Genomic DNA, 26046 nt, shown 5'->3' on the forward strand with positions numbered 1-26046 from the left:
CATATATGTGGCATTTTAAGCTTATAGTTCCAAAATATGTCGTCGACCCATAGCAAGTAATTCAATACCAAAACAATTGATCAATTGATCAAAGCACCAATTATAGAGCCTGGAACTCAAAATTAGGTGTTTGCAACAACCACGTACATACATACCCTTCAATCCAATACCAATTTGAGGAGATTTCCTTCCTTCAATCATGCAGGAATTCAAACTTTACCTTGATTCTCTATTGTGGCAAAAGTCTGAACTCCTCTCCGCGCCTTGAACTTCCTTGGTTTCTCACTTGTGCCTGTTGGCCTAGGTCTCAATGAGGTAATGGCAAAAACACATCTACAAGAAGATACGAATTATCTTACATTAGTTACTACCTCTAATAGTCCTCCTCCAATTTGGGCTCATAAAACTTATCCTTTCTGTAAGTCCATCCACCTAGCTATTGTATTCACGCCTCAAAAATTCAGGGGCCAGGGCATAACAACTTTTTTCAAGTCTTTGACAGAGACATACAATCAATAAAATTAACAAAAGAAAAGGGAGAAACATTAATATCACCCGTCATCATTAATTGTACAAATCAGCAGATTTAGAATTTTACAGTGTTATGAGCCTACACAAATGGAGAAATGGAGGAAAAAAATTACACCTTGCATCTAAAGTAAACTAAAACTTTAACTGCAGAAGTAAAATAAATAATTGGGAACTTAGTCAAGCTATTATTACACATTCTTCTATTCACCTGTTGAATTTCCGCTACACTATCACTATTAAACCTCTATATGACAAAAACTATTCTCGGCTTGAAGAACTCCACCAGAATAATGGCTAGTAGCTGTTATAGATGGTACAACCGAGACTCCTGATCTTTAAGCTTTCATGTGGCCATTTCCAAGGTGACTGTAAGTTGCTAACAAAACTTAACAAGCATATTTCAAGGCATCTTACTTTGTATCTGCCGATGGACATGTACTAGAAACTCAACGTATGACAGGCCACTCTGGATCTTGTCTTCTACCAAGTAGGAGAAGAACAACATTCCTGACAAATGAAAGCAACATAAAATAGGAAGAGCATGAGAATCCCAGGATAACCTCCAAAGAGAGGAACAACATGAATTCAAATATTCATGCCAACACATCAAGAACGCCTTTGGTCCTGGATTTGGCTAAAGTTCTTTGAACTTTCTGTGTATTTTTTTTTTTTTGGGGGTAAAACAATCATATGTTTAATAAGACAAAGATATAGTTAGCAGCTTCAAAGAAAAAAAAACACAAAAATCAAAGTGTAGATGGTGAAAATAGGAAGAAAGGAAACTGGTATTCTGAAAAGAGGTTTTAGTGCTATACTAAGCAAATGCAACAGGCCAATCTTGGGAGAATCATGCCTCCTCTGCATGCACATGTTAGTCAGGCAAATACCACAAGACAAGCAAGTGAAAAGTTGCAAAGAAAGGCAACAGTAAGCGACTTGCAGTGGCAAAGGAAAATGGTGGAAAATGAATAAAAAAGTGTTCTTCTACGTTCTAAACATAACCTTCATTATTGGGATATCATTCTATATAAATGATGTAATGTCACTTTAATGGATTTCGACAATGGTTGTATAGTGTAAATTTACTTTCCCCTGAAATATGGAAAAAAGTAGGGATCCTACAGCGATGAATAAAATCCCCATAAAAATACCACTAGATCGAGCACCAAATGATTTCGCATCGGTCAATATCTTGGATAAGCATTTCACTGGTAATTTTGTGAATCAACTGTCACCTACTCTCTTAGATTTTAGCACATTCTCTTAGTTTTTAGCACATTCAGGGAATGTGCCTTGATCACTAATATCTATTCAAAACAAAAGACCGAATTACCAACCTGATGAGTCACCTTTCTTGCATAACCTCAAGCTGCATATTAAAGAAGCAATGAAAACATGATGAGAAACAGAAAGGTTCCATAAATCAATAGACAAAATACAAAATGCGTATTCTACACTGATGCAGAGCTTCCATGCAAGGGGGGAAAGGGCAGGGGCAGCCGGACAGAGTCGTACCGGAGATAGGAACACCTTTGGCGCCTTATCTCATTCATTACTTCATTTAGCTTCTTTGACAACGGATTGTCATACTGCTGCAGTACAAACTGAGAGCAAAAATGTTAAAATTTGAAAACGTAAACAGACACAAGCTATCTGAGTATAAACAGATAAATTAATACTCCATTGCAACTAGTGATAAGGGCACACCCAATGTGTATGCAATTTAAGAACAAACACTTTTTATATGGAAGAATTTAGTATAAAATTTTCATAAACCAAAAGCTAAACTTTGATCTTTTAAAAGTTTTTTTAATAGAATTTTAACTAACTTAGTGGTTACAATGTTTGCGGGTGGTTATGGGTGAAAATTAGCTTTGGTTACATTGGTTGGCAATATGGACATCCTGTAATCAATGGTAAAGGTATACTTAAAAGTGATTGTGAGGATAAAGTTGGAAATCTAAAAAGTGACGAAAAAGTTTACACCAAACCCACTGCTCTCCCTTTATATATAGTATCGAAACATCAACTGCTTTCACTGCCCAAGAAATATAACCGATAGATGTTCTGGTGAACCTATTTCTAAAGTTCTATCAACCAAAACTTTGTAATATTAAAGTGATTGCAAGGGTAAAGTTGGAAATCTAAAAAGTGACGAAAAAATTTACACCAAACCCAATGCTCTCACTTTATATATAGTATCGAAAACATCAACTGCTTCCACTGCCCAAGAAATATAACCGATAGATGTTCCAGTGAACCTATTTCTAAAGTTCTATCAACCAAAACTTTGTAATATCAAGCAAGCATATATGTACAGAAAAAATAAAAGAAGAGATAAGAAAAGATGGGAAGGGGGTGTAGTCTCAAAGCAAGTCAAACTACTGGCCAGAAAAAATTTAAGAAGTCATTGAAAATGGTACCTGAGTAGGAACTTCATCAATGGATGAGAAGGCTAAAAGTTGTCGCATAACATCTTGATCAACGGTGGATCCAACGTAAATCAAGCAATCCTCACCATTCTCAAGAAGATAGATTCCATCGTCATTAATATGCTCACTGGAAAGTGGAATAGAAGGAGGAATCAGATCCTCTCCCGAATCCTGTCAGTTTGAGAACCAAGCAGTAATATTAGCATTAAAATAGGGATAATAAGAACACGAAGGGATATGCGGATCCATACCTTTGAGCCAAGATCATGAATAGCTATCATCCGTGGATAAACCAGAGGGATTGCCAGAAGAACAGAAAGAGGGGCAACATAATTTATCCAAAAGGATCTATCATCTACACGAGCATCAGTTCTTAACCCCACGCTTTTGATCAAAGCTGAAAAGAATGAAAAAACAAAATCACTCATCTAATCCAGAAAAACACATTTTATGAGGTGTTCTCATTCAGCAAGACGGTGTTTCTTTCCTATAAACTGAATGCGAAAGTAGGTAAGGATGAGAAGAACAGCAAGAAGACAGAACGTGAAAACAAACATAGAAGTCATATCCAGAGCTCTGGCATTCTTTCTTCATCCATAAATTACAATTTTGTCTGGAATGCACTTCTGTTATTTTACAAGTCACAGCAACAGCCAAATTCATGGGTTAACACCCAAAGATTTGCTGCTTCAGATGTAAGGTTATTCAACTAGGGTTAATTAAGTGTTGCATTAGATCTTTATCCAGTTTTACATTTCCATCACTAGAAGATTTGCAAGTTGCTAAACCTGAAGTGGCATTACTTCAAAATAAATAAAAAGAATTAAAAAAAAAAAGATGCAGACAAAACCACATATCCAAAAGCAAAACAGCTTAGGACATACCAAGCGTATACAGAGGCAATAATTTAAGTGCCTCAGGGAGAATGAGCTGTCCAGGAGATGTTACTGTGGCACAGAATTTACGGTATGAGTGCAGAATGTTGATACAAAGGTTTGTTACTTGCTCTCTTACTTGCACAAGTGGATTAGAAGGAACTTCATTAGCCGCTGTGGACATAAACAAACTCAGTCAGAACTAGCGCTAAAGGTATGAAAAGGAAGAAATAGAAAGCAAGAATGTGCTACGCTCTACCAAAGTCCTAAAAAAGGAAAATAGCAAGAAAGTTACTTCATTAATGACCAAACTAGGCATAAAAAAATTAGGAATGGCAAAAACCATGAGAAAAGAATGGCACATAATCTGCAATAAATCAGATTACCTTGCTTCAACATACAACCAAATTGTGTATCCAAGTCTGCTGAGCGGAACAGATTGCTCAACATGTTTGTACATGGCAGAGACAAAGTTGAAATACGGATTCTTCTTTGACCATATACAGTTGTGTATAGAAGAGCAGACTGAAAGGAAAAAAAATCATTTAACAGAAAACAGCTGCTGCTTCAATTTTCTTCATTGGCAACAAAACAGCATTGGTGAAGACAGCAATAAACTTTCTTATTCTGTATGATAATTTCTAAACTTTAATTTTCAGAAAGGAAAAAATAAATTCTAATGATCAGGAATAAATATATATATTTGCTTTTTCAAGATGATGTAGTTTTATGAAAACAAAGTGCTCCTAGAATAAATGTCTTCAGTCCCAGTACCTGAAAAGCACATTCAGAGCCATCCTGCAATTTGTCATCATGTTTTAAAGTTACCATGATTGTTTTGTCACAATCAATCTGCACCAAAAAAAACTCACTCAGGAAGGGAGCCGATCACTCTATTATTCTACCACAATAGCCTAAATCTAATCCAAGCACAGATTCAGACGCAATAAGTAAAGGAAAAATTAGATGAAATACTTCTGCTGTAGTATAATACACCAAGGCACATCTACACAAGTTTCATGAAGCAGCGTAATAAAAACCAGAGACATGAAAATGGTCAGTTTAAAGCCCTACCCAATAAACCTATCTATAACACAGATTATGCTAGTCTGGATTATAGCAGTGAATACATGACTACAATGGGCTTCATCTCGTTTTGCTTCATCCTTTTCACAATCATTCAAAGAGGAGGGTTTTGGAAACACAATTTGTTTGGATAGGAGATTATTTGGATGATTTATTTGAGATAATTACTATAGCACTTTTTGTGATGTGATGTATGTGAGAAGGTGATTGAAATTTGTGAAGTAAATTTTTTTATTTCAAATCTTCCTAATCCAAACACACCCACTGTTTAAAAATAGCCTTTGTTGGTTTGATTTTATAAGAAAGAGAAATGGCTATTAGCAAATATCAAGCAAACAAGAAAACCTGGCCACTTAACCCTCATGAAATTCAAAAACAGTGTCCAACAAAATCATCATTGAAAACTAAACGTAGTTCTGGCAATTGAGTGAAAACCCAGAAAATATAAATCAGCCATTACAAGAATGAGACCCAAGATAATATCGTTCTGAAGGGTTTTCAATCATTAGACCAAAATAATATGTGATTCTGAACAGGTTTTACTCATTATCATTCTAACTTCTCTTCTGAGCTACGTGAAAAAAAAATGACCTGTAAACTTGGTGAACAGTTCAAAATTTTCACTTAATAAAACCTCAAAGCAGGTCAGTCCACTACTACTACATTATTCATAGCAAAAGAAAATAGCATCTCTTACCATATCCAAACACATAACATATAAATATTTTAAAAAGAAATAAAAAATAAAAACACGTTTCTAGCCTTCAGGGTGCCAGGAACTACATACTAAACTGATTCCAATGACCAAAAAGGAATCAAAAACTGCATTTGCCATACATCACAGACTTATAACTTTGAATTTCAGAAATTTCCATCAGTAAGCTAATGCACCAGGGTTATATCATTTACTATATCTAGAGGAGATACTACTAAAGAAAATCTATCAAGATAAATTTAAAACAATTAAAATAGGAAAACCACCATCAGGTATTAATTGACAAAAAGATTAAACCACTCTTAAATCAAATACCATTATATATCAAGCAGTTGACCAAAATACTCAAACCAAAGAAGTCTAAACTTGAGCATTAGCAGCCTAGTACAAAGTCGCTAAATCTTATTGATAAATCACCATTCATACATGCGAAAAAGTGTTACGCTACTCATAGACGAAGCAACAGTCATTAATACCCAGCACCATCAAACAGAATACAGTTGTGACACACGCACACACAGAGAGAAAGAAGAGTGGAGAGGAAACATACCGCAGGTAGATCAACATCTGTAGGAATATGTTTACAGAAATTTCCAGAATAATCCTGGACTTGGAGACCCTGTCAAACACAATGAAATTCAATAATAAGATAATATCCTTTTGTCAAGCACTGGTCACAAGTGACTCTGTCAAAGACTCCTGACGAATAGGAGAATTTAAGATGCAAAACGATCCCATTACATAAATGTAACTCACCAGGCTGCATCTAACACGCATTACAGCCTCAAAGCCTTGTGGCCTTGTAATATTCCACCGGAGATCGTTTGCAAGCTTAGCCGGATCAGAAAGTGCAGAAAATGGGTAATAATAGTACACCTAAAGAAGGGTGCAATATTTCAAGTCAAAACCCCAAGGACCACATACAAAAGGCACAAAAAAGTATGCAGCTAGGTAGAGAGGAAGACAGACATGAAAAGCATTAAACACACACATACAAACACAAGGCAGAAAAGAGCATGATTTTCCATTTACCTGTCCTCCTGTAGTTCTTGGGATAACTGATATAGAAGCAATGTCCATGTATGATTGAGTTGTAATAAATAAATCAACAGAGACCTGACAATATTTGTGACATGATGGAATAAAATTGATAAACTATAGATTCATCAAATTACAGACAGAAATTTGTGTAATTGTGTGCATATATATAATTGCCACAAATTTTTCAGAATTTGAAGGGGACAGAGTGGCACGGGAAAAAGGTAAACATACTTGGTACTCAGCAAATTCAATAGCCATGGTTTTCAGAGTTTTATCCACAGGCTGGAGCAACTTGTGAGCCTCCTGAGATCAAGCAAGAAACTTAGATCTTACAAGCACAAGAATTCTAGTGTTGAGCACTCGTGCTTCACCATGAAAGGCGTACCATCAGAATATAAAAAGAACAGACTTTAAAAAAGTGCTGACTTAAGTAGCAAATTTAAGAAAAATCAAAACCAGAAAGCAGAAGTCATACAAGCTGTAGCCATATACATTTTGTCTCATACCAAACGACATATGGTATGGTAATAAGCATCATACTCAATGAAAATTCAACCTGAGATGGGAGAAAATAATTAACCTAATACAGAAACCTAGATGGGAAGACGGTCAGAGCTCAAAAAAAATCTACAGGATTACAACTTGTTAGTACTTAACTTGCTCATGTCATTGACAAGAATGCACAACAGACAACAATTGGCAATAGATTTAGCACTTTGACGGACATAAATTACAATTAATAGGACAACAAACAAAGAATTATTCCAAGAGCTAATCAGTAGATACTTGTTTTCTTTTACACCAGGCTCATCAGTGGAAAAATACTTTAGTCAAACCCATCCAAGAGTCTACTGACTGTCAAAACTGATGAAGGTCTCGATTCTGCATTACAGGAGTCATTTGAACATTTAACAGTTCCTGGCCATGTTCCTTGTGACTCCATCCAAGTTGAAGAATCAAATTATAGCCGAGACCTAGCATTATGGTATGCATGCTGATATATGAAAAGATCAATGAAGTATAAGATGCCATTGCCTAGGATATTATTAAGGGTAACTGTCACAAGACAGTTTGCATTTCCTTCTTTAGAGGGAAAAAAAAAGAAAAAAAAATGAAGAGGAAACCCCAAAAGGATCTGAAGACATCTCCCAAGTAGCCAAATGGTTCTGACAGTTTACTTTTGGGTCAGGCTCCTGGCAGCATTAGGTTATCATTTGCAAGTATGAGCCACTAGCAGCAGAAAAAAGTGAATGGTAGATTTTTGGATTGCATTGTTCTTGAAGCTATTTGATCTTCTTAGTTCTACATCTTCTTCTCAGTACCTAAATTTGTTCGTGAACCAAAATATATAACACCCCCCCCCCCCCCCCAAAAAAACAAAAAAACCCACAAAATTGGGGAAAAATGACCAAGCCTAAATCTGCATGAACGCTTCCATTTAAGAAACAGATAAGTGGAATTGAAGCAGAACTCCATTATTTCCAAAAATAAGAACCAACATCGAAAAGGAGCATGCCTCCATTATTTTAAAAGGGTAGAGGAATAAGAACATCGCTATGGAAATCAAGCTGTATTTTTCTCTTAACGCAAAATTTAGAAGTCCTTGCATTCACAAACTCTCTGAACTCTGAATAAGAAGGGGTGCAACAAAGAACTTGCATCAGATAGATTTATGGTGAAAGTAACCAGAGGTGCAAGAATACCTTCTCCCCTGCTGATATATTAGTCCTTCCTTCTGCCTCTCTAGCTGAAAGGGCTCCAATGCCAACAGATGGCAAAACTGTAACGTGAACAGGTAATCATTCAAAAAAGATGCAGAAATTATCCAGCCAGATAGCATAATTATATACAATCATCAAGATCATGCAAAAACATTGTATAGTACAAATCAGAAGACAAGGCTGATGAACTACTTTATGAATCTAGTAATGCCTAACATAGAAAACTGGTAAACATCTTCTTTAAAGTTTTAAGATGTGTATTTCACATAGATATACTGGTTTCAAACTTAAGACAAAGCATAACAAAAATGTACATCAAATCTAAAGCTTATCCCAAAACATGCATAACCATAAATATTCAAATCAAAACCTTAATCTGTGCTTATGCAACAGGTTTATGAGCTTGCCTGATTGAAATACAAGAAGTTTGCCTCCAGTACTCTTGATTGCCAAAAATGCTGCCTGATAAAAAGACAAACACCAGAACAAATGTCTGACTTATAATTTTATTAATCAATGCATACATATGCATCTCTAATGCATAAGAAAGGTCTGAAAAACAGAAATGAAATCAATGCATAAATAGTTCAGGATGCGTAATGTAGACACACTATTCCATACTAATTAGAATTTGTTTTTCCTTTTTCAGCCATTTTCACCATACTGAGCTCTCACCAAAAAGATGATAAGTTCCAGATGATTATACCTAGGAAATCCGTATTACTCAACGAAACCATTTTAAAGAAAAAAGTGAGCTTTCAGAAGTTATTGGTATATAAGCATTATCTAGCTAAATATTTAATAATCAAAATAATCAAATACCTTGACTGCAGCACCAAAAGCGGAATCAGAAGTTCTATTATTCTGAAACATTGTCGGGATACTCTCCAGTAACAGTTCAAGATGTTGACGACACTGTTGAACAGCTAAAACAACCCAATTAGTAGCACTTAATCATAATTCCACATCAAAAACATTGCCTTCCATTGAAGTCATATTAGGTTGGAAAATAACTTTTTTGGAAATGCAACAGTTTCTACTGAATAAAACTCAAGAGCAAAGAATTGTAGGGATGACCTCAGAGAGTTGAACAACAACATCACTCTCAAGAGGAGTATATACATCTTGCACATCAGGGACTATGAGCATCAATGGCTGCAAAGAAGTAAGTTCAGTCAATAGTAAGAATTCCATTCAAAGCACATTCAATTTCAGATTGTATCCAGGAGATAGATCCGCTGAATAGGGAATTACGAGGCAGCATATTAGATTGTCTGACTTTCATCAAGTGAATTACTCAACAAATATCTTGGAGACATCAACAACTTCCACTTAAGGTTCTTGGTTACACTTTTTTAGCTTACCAGACGTCAATTTGTACCCATCCACTCCAAAATTCAAAAAACAACACATTTCTAAAAATTTGTTCCTATCACACATATAGAAAAATGCATTTTGTTCTCAATTGCAGGATAGCATACAAGTTTGCAATCCTATGTGGTCGAAAAAAAAATGAAGGTCCAAGAGCTGTTGAATTGAGTAGTAACCTGCTGTAATGCACGTTTTAGATTGTAGAAGTGGATGGTAGAATCAAATGTAGCGATTCCCACCATTGTACGAGGTCCCTCCTGCACCATTTAATTTTCATGTTACAATTGCAAAGTACCTCGATGTCTATTACAACTTATACAGGTAAGCAAAAACTAAAGAAATAAAACAACAAAAATACATTTTACTTGTTTCTTGTGCAATCTTCTTTTCTTATCTGTTAATCCAAGAGACGGTGAAACTTTACTTTGTGGCCCATAGTAGGAAGGGCAATATACAGCACAAACAGCTTATTTTATATATTTCTGTGCTTATAAAAGCCAAAATAAATAAAAGAATAAACTGCTTTAATTCTCCACATGGGCAAAAAGCATCATGCACAGAGTTTTCCCTTAATATCTACATAGGAAACACATTGCTGTCATAACGTATCACATCCTTTTATCTAGTACATTTGATATTACCAATTAAATCAAGTTAGGTCGCCATAACATTATGAAGAAGAAAAACTCACAGGAAGATCAGCAACAACTTGGCTAATTGCACTACAAGCTGCTTCAGTGGCACCAGTCTGTATTGAGTTCATTGATACATCAATGAGAAAGAAATATACAGCAGGCATTGGATCCCTCACCTGGAGTACGAAAAATATATAGTTCTTAATATTTTTTATATGGGCCAAAAGAGCAAATAAAATGAAATTCTTGGTTCACTGAGTAAAGCAATTAAACTTGCGACAATCTCATCCAATCATTTCAGAAGCAAAACACAAAAAATGATAACAAATTATTTGTATCAACCAAATGTAATTCATATGCGAAAGCTACAACTATCATCAGAGATTATGCATTTAAAACAAGACCAATTACGTGATAAGACACGGTAGATGTGTGTTCTCCTCCTAATGTCTCTTGAACAAGCATTAGAAAGTACATGTTAGACTAGGACTCTCCATGTTTAAAAAAGATTTATAAGGTAAACCATTAGCAACTTCCAATGTCACTAGCAATTCAGACGTCAGAGAAAGACCAAGGAGTCAATCACATGTAGGTATGGACTTTATGGATCTTAAGAACAGTAAATAGGAACTCATTAGGAAAATATAGAGGCAATGCAAGTACAGGTCATTGACAAAGGGCCCAAAGACCATATCCTAGTCCCAAGGAAATTAAATTTAATCTCAAGTCAATGAATATTGAATATGAACGGAAGTAAGTGAGGAACAGTTACTAACAGTAAATTCCTTAGTTGCAACAAATTCAACTGTTCCTCTGCAAAGCTCAGGTCTTTCATCAGCATCTCTACGCCTACCATCAGGACCTAAATTGCATTGATATTCACGAGGAGTCTCATTTGTAGCTCCTGCAAAAAGTTCAGAGGATCATAAACTCAGCAGACCATACTAATGTTGATGTGTAATACATGCATGTAGTACAGAACGTGAAAATCACTAGAAACATGAGGAAACAACCAAATATCAGACATTACTTGAAAACTCCCCTAAACAGAAATGAGGATATATCCAAATCATACCATTTCAAAGATAATTACAGCATTAAGCGGTTAGCAATAATTCTGAGAGTATGGTCTGATTCAAAGGAAAGGGAGGAGACCAACAAACAACTCCAGCCATGACGAGAGCTTCACAAATTATGTCCTATTTGGAGAAGGTCAAAGGCAATGGTACTTTTGTTGGGGATTTAAAACATAGGTGATATAAAAAATACTCCAGCCATGACTAGAGCTTCTTGTTTACTTTCTTTCATGGAGCAGGTTGACGGCAATGAAAGTTTTGTTGGGGAATTGTAAGGAAGAAAATTAATTACAAGGAGAATATGTGGTGTAGAAAATAGTTGGCATGGCCAAAAACATAAGTTTGGGGGAATAGAATATTTGGAGACTAATAGACCAATTTTTTCATTTTTCTCTTCACAGATCCTCCTAGCCAATCAATTTGGCAAGGAAGATACAAGCTACACAAAAGGATTGATAATCTTCCACTTAATGTTGAAATTCATCGTGAGTTCCTCGTCAAACAAAGGGCACATACTATCCCCTGTCAATGCACACCCTAACAATCCTTCCCTCCCACTTTCCACAACAGTCATATTTTAGTGAAAGCAACAACTTTCACATCACACCATGATGAAGTACTTTCTGATATAATCTGAACTGTACTTGGAGCAACCAGCTAAATTAGGCACAAAATAATAGGTTGTGAAGAGAAACAGTTATGTGGCAACAAAAACCACATGATCATCAATAAAACAAGGAGTATGTACTCACCACACAAATTGCAGATGTAACGCCTTCCCTGATCTATAAATTTCATGAAAGGATTAATGTAAGCTTTGCAATGAGAACAACGAACAGGACCAGCTTCGCCAAAATCAACAATCTAAGTGGAGCAATAATGAACATGACAAAGGATTAGACTGCAATATTTGTAAACTAGGTTCATCAAAGGAAAGGAACATACTTTAACCTCTTAAGCCACATAAAATTTGAAGTACAGAAATGTTAATTAATAAGCCATTCCAAAGCGCAATCGAGCCTAGAAAAGATTTTGATAATAACACCAGTTATTGAAAAGGCTGTCTCTACTCTATTAGAGAAATATTCTCAATCTTCCAACATAAGTGAACAGAAATACATCTTTTTCTGATGTACCCTTGCTTGATTTTCTTTCCATTGATAAAACTGCCAAGATTCTAGTGCATGGCAGAAATAACATGAGCCTCAAAGCATGTTCATTTCTAGCAAAGATAATACAAACCATGCACTTTATTTTATCACCTAAATCTTCTTCAATATACAGACAAACAATAAACCTAAATGACTAGACCATGAAAAGAGGCAAGCCACATATCAATACAGAAGAGACTTGGAGGGATAATCAAATAATCTGAACTGTATTGAAGTGCTTAAAAAATGAACCCCTTATAAATGAGGAACCAAAGCATAGAACAGAACTGAATGGACTAGCTTTACTTCTTGTTGCAGGAGTCCCAAATCAGAACATTTTCAATATTTTCTGTTCATCTTACATTGATACCAGAAATTGTTAAAATGCGCACAAATTCTTCGCTTTCCCAAATTCTGGGGTTCAGCTATTTGGAGTATTTGCTCATGGATAAGATTGTATAGAGTTTTAAATCTATTTGCAGCACCACCTCTAACTTCAGCAATTAAAAATGTGAAACACTTATTGGTGCATAAAAATGTCCACCTTTTTCAAGAAACAAATAATCCAGAGTTAAAAAAAAGCATTTTGGTGCATAAATTTGAAATCCGAATTATTGTCAATAATTTGTTATTTATAGCAGGTAATTGGAAAATGCAAAACATGTAGTCCTGACCAGCGGAAGACAGCACTTGTCTTTCTACAATCAGCAGAAGTAGCGAGTACTGCAAAGGAAAAAGCCAATCAGAATACCTGGATCGGCTCCTCAGAAGGATGAGGGAGGGCCATGGGCTGCACCAGCAAAGCCATCTGCATTGCAGATGTATTCAAAAGGTCAACAGTACAAGGGACCTGTCAAAACAGAATAAAAGCTCAATACCTTCAAAATTTGTAATTAGTCAGACAAATACAAATGCAATGCTGGTAGGAAAACATCAAGCTAACACTGTGTGGGTGCATCAAAATGTAGACAACAATAGTATTGCAAAATCTATGGGATGACAAACCTGGTTAATAGTACACCTCATGTAGCGGGGACTGCAATTGCCAGTGTCCCGAACAATGTAGTCACTTGTTGCAGGCTTCCAGAGAAGACGAATGAGAACCAATCAGATAAAACTTACACAGTAAATTATTAAATAATCTCCTAAAACTACAACCATAACTGTGAACAAGTGAAGCTATAAGTGTCCTTTGTGACGTAGCAAATAGTAACAGAAACTACCAAAGTGATCAAAACCTTGCTATAAAGAAAACATTGCCAAGCCTACATCCACTACCAACAGTACATAATTCATTTCTTTTGCAATTACTGGCTATGTAAATTACCGGGGGAGGGTTTGCTTGATTGTTTTGACGAGTTTCATGCAGAATCACTGACGAACTAGGAATTGGACGCGGAATTTGATTAGGGTCAATTTTGGATTGGCCAGATACAGCAGCGCCAGTATGAGCCATTGATTGGCCAAGAACTGAACCAGCTGGTGGTGGCATTCCATACATTCTAGGTGGTTGCACTGAACCAGGAACTGATGGAGGTGGGGCCACCTGCAGAAGTCAATGAATTTAAAAATGACTCCAAACTGCATCAAAAAACAAAACAGGGAAAAAGCAAATACGGAAAGAAGAAAAGGCATACTAGGCATCAATGAGTATAAGCAGCATAATCATCCGTCAAGCAGGTATTACCATGATATAAACAAAACTAATTGGAAATGAAATAATGGAAAATAATTCAAGACCAATAAGTACTAAATAGAAAAAAAAAATTCTGTCATCAAGCGCAATTCTTAGTTCTCATTTCTGCTTGATTCATTTTGGACATCCCACAATAGAATACAATACGTATGTGTAGGTGTATGTGAGTCTCTCTATGTGCGCATGCATATCCACAGCAAAAGAGTAACCAAACTGCTTTAAAAGTATACTCTGCAGTTTGGCTGTAGGACGAGCTCTAGGAAGAACAGAGGATGAATAATTTCTTAGGAGGAAAGTGCATTCAAGATGAGAAAGACTGAATAGCAATCTTCATAGACCAAGCAAGGCAAGTGAAAATTAGAGTAAAACCCACTCCCCAAATGGCTAGAAAAGAAAAAAATTTAGAGAAACCAACTTTATTGCCGAAGCTCTTAGACATACATGAAAATCAAGGGAAAAGGTGCCTCGAAGGCTAGAAAAAGGGGGGGAGGGGGGAGAAGAAGAAGAAGAAGAAGAAAGTCGGACTCCATTGCCAAAATTCTTAGGGATACAGGAAAATCAAGGGGAGAAACAACTTTAAATCAATGTTGAAGCATCTACAGATTGATGGTCAGATCCCACTTCTTTAGCTCCTTTCTCGTCCTGTCTCCAAACTTCTATTGCCATATGCTCTGCACTAAAGAGATTCTAGAATCAACTTTTGAGTAGAAAATCATTAAACTGTGGCATTGATGCTTCCTACCTGCCTAAAACGTCCAAAAACCAAAAGCACCACTCTATTTACTGATAAGTGAAAAAGCAGTGTTTCTATCTTTTCATTTCTCCAAATGGGATTGATAAAAATGAGGTAGAAGAAAATCGCCATGGAGTTAGACAACTACCATGATATGATAAATGCTTATAATCTCAGAATGACCCAGAAAAGAAAACAGAAGAAAGTACAAGTAGCACAGCCTAGAGACTATAGTACAGCTCCTGTTTCTGAAGTTGAGTATCAACACAAATTTAGGAGACCACTTCTGTTAGCTGGAGGGTTTTGTAATCTCTCTTTATGTTTGTCAAAACCCCATACTATTTGGGGTCAATAGACAGTAGACGGAATAATGCTCCCATCTTGATACCTTTCCAATCTAAGGGTCATCAGACATCACTCAGACAGAAATTTTTTCCCACTTCATTGGAAACATCCCAACAAATTCAACTTCAGACATTTTTGGATAAGCACAAAGTTATAGGTCACTGTAACTCAATGATTATAGAAATCAAGAAAAGGTACATAATTGTCGACCATGTCATTCAAATAGAAGGGAAAAAGATAAGAAAGTGGACATTAATTACTTGAAATTTTCCAATGAAATCTGACAAATTTTGTCAAACAACAAATAGAAGGAATTTGTTGCCTATGAGAGAGTTAATCAGAATAATTTTTCCGCAAACTAAATGCCTATAATTATAGTAAGTTGGTTTTGTCCATTCACTAAACTCTACCTCAAGCTCTACTTGGATCCTAGATCTAATAAAAGTAGAATTTGGTACAAATCAATTTCCCATAGTTCGCAAAACCAAGTTCAACAACCCAGAAATTCCAAAATAGAGATCAAGTATTGAGAAATTTGGGTTCCGTAAATTCCGTTAAACTACTCATGTTTATTTAAACCAGCCAAAGAAAAAAGAAGAAGAACGATAACGAAGTCAATAATAACTAAAAGGATCAAATATCACAGTACTTGTGGTAACAAAATCATCAAAACCAGCAAAAAACACATGCAAATCCCCAAAACCTTCTCTTCCTTGCTTCACTTATCACAAAAATCGTAAAACAATGACAAGGAACAAATTTGTTTTCAGGATTCTGAAAATAACTTTAATAACTTTAACCAAATAAAAAACATTGGCCTCGAGATATCCTTTAGATTTCAAACAACATCAAATGTAACATTGCAACTCTTCATCACTAAAACTATTGAAAACAACCACTTTTGAACAACAGAAATAAAATCGCTAAACTTCTTTTGAGGTTCCTACTTTCAGTTTTCTACAACCAAATATCTAGTTTCAATCCCCATTCCTGCATATCCAGTCAGCAACTAACTTAGGTCTGGAATTCACTGAATCAGATGAAAATGAAGGTTTACTTATCTATCCTAAAAAGTGTTTGATGTGCATAAAAAAAGGTTGGATCATCACTATAGCTTCTGGTAGCAAACAAATTCAGCAAAGTTTTGGAAGAGATATCTATCTCTCAAACTATTGAAGTAACATTCCAACAATGCCAATAGAACCTAAATGCTATCAAATTGGTCATGGAATTTGCAAACACAAACTAAAAACCAAATTTATGATCATTTTTCTCATGCAGAGAAGCACTAACGCATGCCTTTCATCTATTACAATGAGGAGAATTGTTATACCATCCAAGATATGACAATGATAGCATAATGAAGCAAGCCAGGTATACTTGAGTCAAATCAATAGAGACCCCTAGATTAAACCTCTAAAGATGGATACTATTGTTAACTCTCCAAATTTCTTGTATGCAATAACTAGTTGATGTTTCTCTTTGATCAAGGTTCTACATAGAAGGGAAATTATATCAGAAACAAGAGTACATGGCAATTGAGATGGATATCCAATCTATCTCTAAACATACAGGTAGGACATGAAAGCAAAATCTTCCAAGATAGAAAGCTAATTTTGCATGTCTTATGGAAAGTTGTTTTGATTCCTTTAATGACACAACACTGCACATACTAATCAATTCTAAAATTTAGTGGACAAATATTTTCTGTGGGCAGCACAGCTTCAGAGTGAAAGTACAGACGATTCATGTACTTAAGACATATCAGCATGTAAGCTTCAACCGAGGAAGATGTGAATTTCTGAAACTAATAATATCAATAGATTCCATGTACTAGAGGGACATAATAGACTCTTATTTTTATTCTTTTTATTTATTTTTTCAGCATGAAAACTTGAATTACTCCGACTCAGATCAGAGCCCGACAGCAATACTACACATAAAGTAGGAGAACCACTATAGTGCCTTGCTTAATTTGGCATTTCTAATTCTAACACCTTCAGCCATTATTATAGGAAAGATTTGACTGAGTTTCTTGTAACACGTTGCTAGTCATAGTAAATAAATTTTAAGGAATCCTATTTTGAACATGGGAAAGTACTTAATTTGATGTATTTTATCTAAAGTATTTAGATCTTTCGGCACTATTATCAGAAAAGAAAACACTAGTAACTTTGTCATAGTGGGAATGCTATGATTGACAGGATAGAATGTGCCAGGCTGGATAATCATGCGCAGATATCATGGTCTCTTACTTCCTAAATCTTTTAAACATAACAATAGTGTTTTCTATAATTCTCAATCAACATAAGAGAAGGCACAATTAATAGTTCCAACTCTGTGGGGTTTAAATGTTATCCCACATTAAACTTCCAGAGAAGTTCAATAACTGGTTACAATAGAACCCATGCATTATTCAAAGTAATAACAAAAAGAAAAATAAAATCCTCATTTCCAAAACAGCAGAACATGTAAAAACAACAAGTACTTAATATAGAATTTGGTAAAATTACCTGCCCATGTTGCATCTGCCATCCATGCATGGCCGAGCCAGAAGGCGGGGGCATCACTTGACCTTGTTGCGCAAATGGTGAGGAACCTGAAGGAGGTGGGACGCTTGGTTGTTCTGACAGAAATGGAGGGGCTGGTTGTGCCATACCACCTGATGCAGTAGCAGGCGGACTTCCAAACGGTGAACTCATGCTTGGAGGCTGCAGAGCAGAGGAATACATTGTTTGCGGTGGACCTGCCATTGGAAATCGAGGTGCAGTACTAGCAGGTGGTGCACGAGGTCCAGCCTGCACTGGTCCAGACCCAAATGCAGGTGGTCCATTGCTCATCAGGCCAGCAGTGCTCGAGGGAGGAAAAGTAGGACCTGATGTTAGTGGCCCAGGAAGGGGGCCCTGGCCTGGAGGTGGAGGAACAGTTGAGCCAGCAATTGGAGGAACATAGCCAGGAGGTGGAGGCCTCAAAGCAAAAGGCGGAGGAGGCTGACTCATAGGAGGAGGACCGGTGGGTCTATTAAGACCAACATTTGAAGGCAATGTAGATTGTGGGGGCCCACTAGCAGGCGGTTGACCTCTTGGAAGGACACCGGCAGGGGGTGGACCAGGACGGGATACTGGTGCCCCCCTGCAAAAGGTGGGGGCTGTTGGCCAAATGGAGCAGGATGTCTTGGGGCATTAGCATTCATACCTGCAGTGCTAGGGGGTTGGTTCGGCCTATTGATTTGCAAATTCTGCATATTATCAGCCAAATAATTAGGGTTGTAATTTGGTGGCACATTCCCTGGCCTAGGCCCCCCTGGAGATGCCATTGTATTTTACACCAACTCAAAGCAATGATCCAAAACCCTACGGCCTTCAATCACCTCCACCTGTGAATTCTCCACAAACCCAACTCCCTGCAAATACAAACAATTCCATTCCAATCCTTAAAAAAGTTACTGTTTTCATCAAAGTACACCCAACCTCAATTTCCCACATGTATTCCCCATTTCCTACTTATTCAAAAGCATGCTCATCATCGTAAACCCTACAGATAAGACACACTTTCCACTTTGGAAACAAAAAGGAGGTATCTTGGAGAGCTCCCGGAGGCAACCCAAATGCTTTGATCGAAACAGCAGCGGTAACCATTTTCAATTTTAAAATCAAGCCAAAGCAAAATTAACAGAATTGAAATGGCAAAGGTTTTGGATCAACAAATCCAAAAGATTTACAACACGAAATTCGCAGAGACAGCCCCCAATCTAAATCCATTCCACCTATAACCGAACAATAAAGACTTAATCTTTATTCAAAAATCCTCAAAATTCACAAACAAAACTGAGCCCTAATAAATCATCCATTAAGTATACACAATCCACAAAATCTACCTAGAGAGCATTATTAACTAGAGAGAGAACAGAAATACTTGCATAATTAACATTCCTGCAAAAGGAAACCTCGAATTACCTGCGATTTTGCTGGTTCGAGAAAGCTATATGGAGAGGGGAGTCCTTTGAGGAGTTTTTCTCGTAATCCGGCAGTGCACGGCGGTGGATCGCGGGGGTGGAGTAGGAAAGAGGAGTCTGAGAGAGAGTAGAACCGTTGAGACTTCAATACTAACCAGTTACGGGGGTCTTAAAGGCTCGCCAATGAAATAGAAATATGGCAAGGGAGTTACCAGTGTTTGCTTTTTAATATTTTATTATTTTTTGGTGCATTGCTATTGGCTGAAATTTAGCTTATGACATCATTGGCAACTACTACAGTACTACTAATTTTATTTGTTTCCACTATTAGGGTGTTGAAGGAGAAGTATTGAGATTTTAAAAAGGAAATTTGCCAAATTGGTCCTTATATTTTCAGAAAAAACTTTTTTATTCCCTCATATTTAAAATCAGATACAATAGTCCATCATATATAAAAAAAAAAAAAATTCGTCCAAATGGTCCCAAAGCACATTTCATTCACTTCTCTGGCCAAAAAAAAGCATGCCTCTTTCATGTGCTCATAATTTCAATGGTAAAAATGAAAATCACTTCATTGCTACAATGACAACATGTTTGCTTCCATTGTACTTTTCAATAGGTAAATTTCTTAGATATCTTTTCTTGCTCTTCTTCTACTATTTGCAGTTAATCACGCTGATATTTTTCTTCTTTAATTGGGGCTTGGTGGCTTACAAATAGGGTTTTGGTAGTTGAAAATATGGGAGGAAGGGGTAAGAAAGGGTTTGGTGACTTACATTTTCTTCTTTTTTTAAAAAAAAAAAAAAGAGGAAACAAAGTATATTTTCATTTTTGCTCTCGAAATTATGGGCGTGTGAAAGAGTGTGCACTTTTTGCCAGGAGAAGTGAGTGAAAATGAACTTTGGGACCAATTAGGCGGACTTTTTTACATGTGAGGGACCAATTTGACAAATTTTCCATTTTAAAACAAGGTTCTATTTAATTATTATTTATTTTCCAAAACTAGGCTCTAAACCATAACACAATTTAAATAATCAATTGAAATAGCAAAGTATTTTGCTATATGTGTTGAGTACAGTTTTGCCCTTTTAACTAAATTGAGGTGACAATCAAATTACAGATTGACGGGTTGGATTGAGATCAAGTACAACAAGAAACTGCTGACTCAAACATGACCTGCCAACCAGCGACAAGTCATGATACCTAAGCTAAACACGAAATTTTGAGGTTGGCAGGTCACTCGAATGACCTGATATGACCTGAAACACAACTCCAATTTACTAATTTACCGTTGTAGTTTCTAATAAAACCAATTCCGCGCAAGACTAATTACATAATCAAGTAATAAAAATCTTGATAAAACAATCCCAAGTCAGATCTAAAATAAATTAAGACACCATAGAAGTGTTTTATCCCAAATTAGATCTGAAATAAAATTATGACACTATAAAAGTAGAAAATGTAATACACCATTTATCCAAACATAACAACTCCAACTTCACAAGTCAAACGAATTCTATTAGGATTAAGTGGTTAATGCCTTTGGGAAGAAATGAATAACTTAGTTCAATTAGATAAAATATTTTTTATATTTATTAAATTATTTTTAATTCATAAACGGGTTATCGGATCAACCCGTGGGTGATTTTGAATTCGACCTGTTTTCTTTCCGCATTCATTGAGTTCTACCCGATTTTGACCCAAACCCGTGAAATCTCAATTCAAACCTATTAATTTTGTGTTTGGTTCGTGCCGTGTTTCAAGTAGTATCGGAAATTGCCACCCCTATTTCAATAGTAATAAAAAGCTTGGATATAAGAGATTTCCTATTATACAAATGTTCCATATAGATGCATAACACTCCATCTATATTTAGACGTGAAACTTTTTCAAAAAATAATTGTAATTTAGCCTTTGGTTATTCTGATAGTATTTCCATTTTGGTGTACTTACCTTTGATACCATAACTTAAAAAACCTAAAAAACTTATATGAGATAACTTGACTTGTTAAAATAATATGTAACTCCTAAAAAACCAAATAGTCATCAAGATTTATATCGAAAGTAATCATGAATATTTGTCTACATCAAGTTTATGTAAAACTTTCAATTGTGATAAAACTTTTTAAAAAAAAACCTTAAAACTTAAATTGTTTAAATTGCTAGAGTAATCATGTAAAAACTAATTTCATTTTTTTGATAGTTAAGCTTATTGCCAAAAGAATCTTCTTCTTAATAACCTATATTGTAAATGCATGTTCTACTTTTGGACAGTCTAAAAATTTGATTGAATTTCCAATTATACTCGACTCAATAACTTTTTTGAGCCAAGTGAAAAATTTTGTATTTTTTTAATACTACTTTATACAATCTATAGGTTAATACCTACTATTAAAATGTTGGTACAAATACCTCTTAAGAAATACCTTCCTACATTCATGGTGGAGACCAATTTACATGAGCAGCCCACCACATTGGCTCACCTCATTAATGAGTTTTGGTTTCCATACTAACAACTTTTACTGTCTATTAATTATCATAGATTCATAGTATATAGCATGGTAGATTTTGCCAAAAAAAAAAATAATAATAATAGATTTTAAATTTATTGCATATCCTTTTAAACCCTTTGTTTAAGTTGGCCAATAACAAATGAGCATGACTTTACTGGCTCTTTGCATTTGTTCCTACGAACATAATAGTAGATTAAATCCACATCATCCAAAATTTAGAGCTTGATGCATTAGTGATTTGTAGTAATACCTATTAAAACTCGTACAATGTTCAGATTTAAGATGGAAGAGTGTTAATTCAGTTCCTCCCAAAATATTACTACATTGATATTAAGCAAGCTAAGTTTAGATGGGAAGAGAGATGAATTTGATGGTTTGGCGGGGAGGAGTATAAACGAGAGGTTTCGAATTCAAACCCTCCCACTTATACTAAAAAAAAAAGCTAATTTAGATGGTATAACTTTCTTTTAAATCGTCATTTTCTTTCCAATCTTGACTCGATGAATGGTTTTTTGGCTTTTTCTTAGTTCCAAAATTTGGCAACTGAAAGTATGCTGACTATATGAATTGGGACAAATAGGATTGAATTAGATGCAATTAGGTACAATTGTTGTACTTTGTGCACAACTTGATATATATTAGAGTACAATTGCCCTGATGCTTCTTTTTATTTCTTTGCTGCCACAAAAAATAGACACTGGAGGGTTGGGTTTTTGTCCTTACCAGCTTTAGAATGCTTTCTTATCTTGTGTTAATGGTAATAATTATTTGCTGTTGGGTTTTCTTGATCCGTTGGATTTCTAATCAATTTTCAGCCAATAATTGCCTTTTCGCTTCCAATGCCGCTTGAGGCCACAAAATTTTCACCTTAGTTTTGTCGACAAAAGTCACAAAACTACTGCAAATTGGCAATTGCTAAAACAATTGGAGCTTCTACAGCTGACCTATTCTATTCCCAAATTGTGCTTTCTGCCGTCAAAGTGCCGGTCAAGAGTCTCTACTATGTTGTATTGCATTTGCACTGTGAATTCACATTCAAGTTATTTATACACAGTGAAACATTGAAACTCACCCTTGTTATTTGTTGTTACAGAAAATTACAAATTGTTAACAGTAACCTCCTTCTTCTTCTCCTCCTATAGAAAAAGTGGGAGTTGCACATGGTGATGGTGTTTGGTCCCCTAAGCTTTTTTGGGGTTTTTTGGCTTTGTTTTAGAATTTGTCTTGTTTCACATGGACTGGTCCATTATTGCTTTCTTTGTGCTTTTTATTTTTACTTTGTAATCAATTGTAAAAAATTCTAAATTTGTACATGTTAAATCTCACAGGAATTGTATCACAACTTTAAATACTCTGTTTGGATTAGCACTTTTTTTGAAAAACTATTTTTGTTTTTAGAGTCTACAATAACACTCAAAAAACAACTTAAAAAACATGTACAATTTTAAATCCAACTTACGAAAGTAGAAAAATTATGTAAAGAATTACTAATTATTATCCCATTTTTCTTTTTTTCACCCACTGCCACTATTCACCACACATCATCACCATCACCTCTTTCTCCAAAATTCCATCAAAGAACAACCCCCCATCCCTATCTCCACCATCTCCCAAGCCAAGTAAGAAGGAAAAACGAAAGAGGCCATGAGGGAGGCCCCATATAATTATTTACCTCTACTCGTAAATAAAAAGGGAAGACATTTAAAAAAATAAATAAACTTGTCCTATGCTTCCATTAGATGGTTAGAAATTGGACTGTTTGCTTTCTCGAAACAACAAATTGGCATCAATAGGTAGAAGTTTGAAATGTGCTAACATGGAACCTTTTAGGATGTTTTAAAAACATTACTAAACAGACTGAAAAAAAGAACGAGAAACATCAAACAAAACAAAATATTAAGAGAGCCTTGACTAGAAGGGGAAAGGGAGGGGAGGGGGTTGCAAGGAAAGAGAGAGGAGGAGAAGGGGAACGGAGAGGAAAAGGGATAAAGAGAGAGAAGAGAGGAGGGGAGGGGAGGGGAGGAGAGGAGGGGAGGGGGGGGAGGAGAGGAGAGAGGAGAAGGTGGAGGTGTATTGATGGTGGTAGTGGAGGGAGGAGGAAGAAGGGGAGAGGTGGTGGGTAGGTTAGGTTTTTTTAAAAAAAAATTAAATAAATTTCACTAAAGCCCCCTAAATTCTAAAAATATCTCAAAATATATTCTTATAAACATCCCAAAAACGCTCTCAATAATACTCCCAAAAATACCTAATCATCTACAGTAAAAAATATTTCATATACATCACTACAAGCCTTGTCTGGTAAGCAAGTTTTTGGTCAAGTTTGTCTGCTACAAGTTTTTTAATAACTTTAACTACAGCAACCTCAAAAAACTTCTCAAAAATTTTAAACTATAAACTTCAAAATATCCAAAAATTAACACACTTCAAAATTTTTTTTTACTTCTATAGTAAATTACAGTAAAGTTTTAGACAAACACCCAAACATCTCACTTGCCAAACGAGGCAAAAATTTTTTAAAAACACCCCCCAAAAACAGCTAATCCAAATGGAGCCATTTTTATCCTTCCAAATTATTGGCACTAATTAATTTAGGGAAAATGACTTGTTTCATCCCTCACATTTCACAAAAATATTCTTTGCGTCCCTCACTTTTAAAATAAAGCAAATTCGTCCCTGACATTTAAAAATTAAAGCTATTACATCCCTGAACCTAATTTTCAATCTGAATCAAACCATCCAATAACCCAGTAATAAATTTCGAAAATAGAATTGATAGATTATTCGGTCAACTTCCTCGTATTCACATGACATTTATTAAACCAAAAAAATAAAAATTATAACATAAAAGGTCATTCTTTGTCTTGGAATAGTAGAGTTTTTTTTTTTGATAAATCTTTTTATGCACCGTTAGTATATCCGCTTGCGAATCTAGATGTGTATCATAAATATAAAATTTGGTGTTTAAATTTAAATTAAAATGATATGGCAGTACATAAAACCGTCAGTGTATACAATGATAATGTAGAAAAAATTAATCTTTCTTTTTTATATTATAATTTTTTCTTTTTTCTTTTTAGGTTCATTAAATTTTACATGAATATCAAGTTGAGTTAACCAAGTGATCTACCAATTACATCCCCAAAATTTGTAATCAGGTTGATTGGTAGTTTGATTCAGATTGAAATTTGGGTTCAGGGATGTAATAATTTTAATTTTTAAATGTCAAGGACGAAATTGCTTCATTTTAAAAGTGAGGGACGAAAAGAATATTTTTGTGAAATGTGAAGGATGAAACCGATCATTTTCCCATTAATTTATGTTAAGTTTGGCAAATTCTTTTTTCAAGTAGTCAATGCTTTTCTCTTTTCCCCTCTTCTTATCTTTTCCTTATGAAATTCGGATATTTCAAAGTAGCATTAATAATGGATTTATATAGCACAAGAGCCTATGAAAAATCCGTGGTATTTGCTCAAGTGTTTGGCTATCATCATTCTTAAAACAAACCATAGCTTCCTTCTTTTATTTTGTTTACCTTGCATAAATGTTTTGCATCTTTTGGGTTGTAAAGCTTGTTTATCTAAGACAAGAGACTGTTTTTTTCTGTCAAATAGAATTTAAAAAGCACAATTCATCTTATGCATAAAGCAAATTCAAAAGATTGACAGAAATAATTCAATTCAGACATGGCTAAATATCTAAATTGTGTATTGATTTCAACAACAATGAAAACACACTATTCATCCCACAAAATTTGTAAAGGATCTTCTTTCCCATTGTTTGTGCTATTCTTAGTTTCAACATCTATTAAATTACCATATATTTTTCATAAACATCTCTTTTTCTTTTTCATGAGAATATTCATGTAATATATATGGTGATTTAATAAATATTGAGATAGAGAATATGAGAAGGGAGACAAATGATCCTTTGCGTACAAAATTGATATCAAGTAAAATTGCCAATTGAATCGAAATTGACCAGACAGTTTATTAAACCGGAACTGGAACCAAAATTTGGAAACTGGAACCGGAATCATATTCATAGCTAGAGGTTCAGATTCAATTTCACCAAAATTTTGAACCAGAACCGGCAGTTTGTGACTGTTGAAACTGTTTAAAAAAACATTTGTCACCTAAACTTACTTAGTCAGTTTAGATTTTGATATCAATA

General features: G+C 35.3%; 1 protein-coding gene across 1 annotated transcript; it reads right to left on the reverse strand.

Annotated features, from left to right (window-relative positions):
• Positions 1-538: 538 nt before the first annotated feature.
• Positions 539-19532, reverse strand: LOC113748900 (protein transport protein Sec24-like At4g32640). Its single transcript, XM_027292492.1, is given in 26 exon segments — positions 539-1038; positions 1869-1900; positions 2047-2135; positions 2955-3134; positions 3215-3360; positions 3848-4012; positions 4225-4363; positions 4613-4690; positions 6190-6258; positions 6396-6515; positions 6672-6755; positions 6912-6983; positions 8384-8460; positions 8809-8863; positions 9224-9316; positions 9479-9556; positions 9949-10029; positions 10464-10583; positions 11184-11311; positions 12236-12347; positions 13386-13484; positions 13640-13714; positions 13962-14180; positions 17922-18535; positions 18538-18811; positions 19365-19532. Coding segments are annotated over 25 exon segments (3219 nt in total). The 5' UTR covers positions 18725-18811; positions 19365-19532; the 3' UTR covers positions 539-931.
• Between the last annotated feature and the right edge of the window lie 6514 nt (positions 19533-26046).

Source organism: Coffea eugenioides, chromosome 10 (genome assembly GCF_003713205.1).
Source record: "Coffea eugenioides isolate CCC68of chromosome 10, Ceug_1.0, whole genome shotgun sequence".
In the NCBI taxonomy this organism is placed as follows: domain Eukaryota; kingdom Viridiplantae; phylum Streptophyta; class Magnoliopsida; order Gentianales; family Rubiaceae; genus Coffea; species Coffea eugenioides.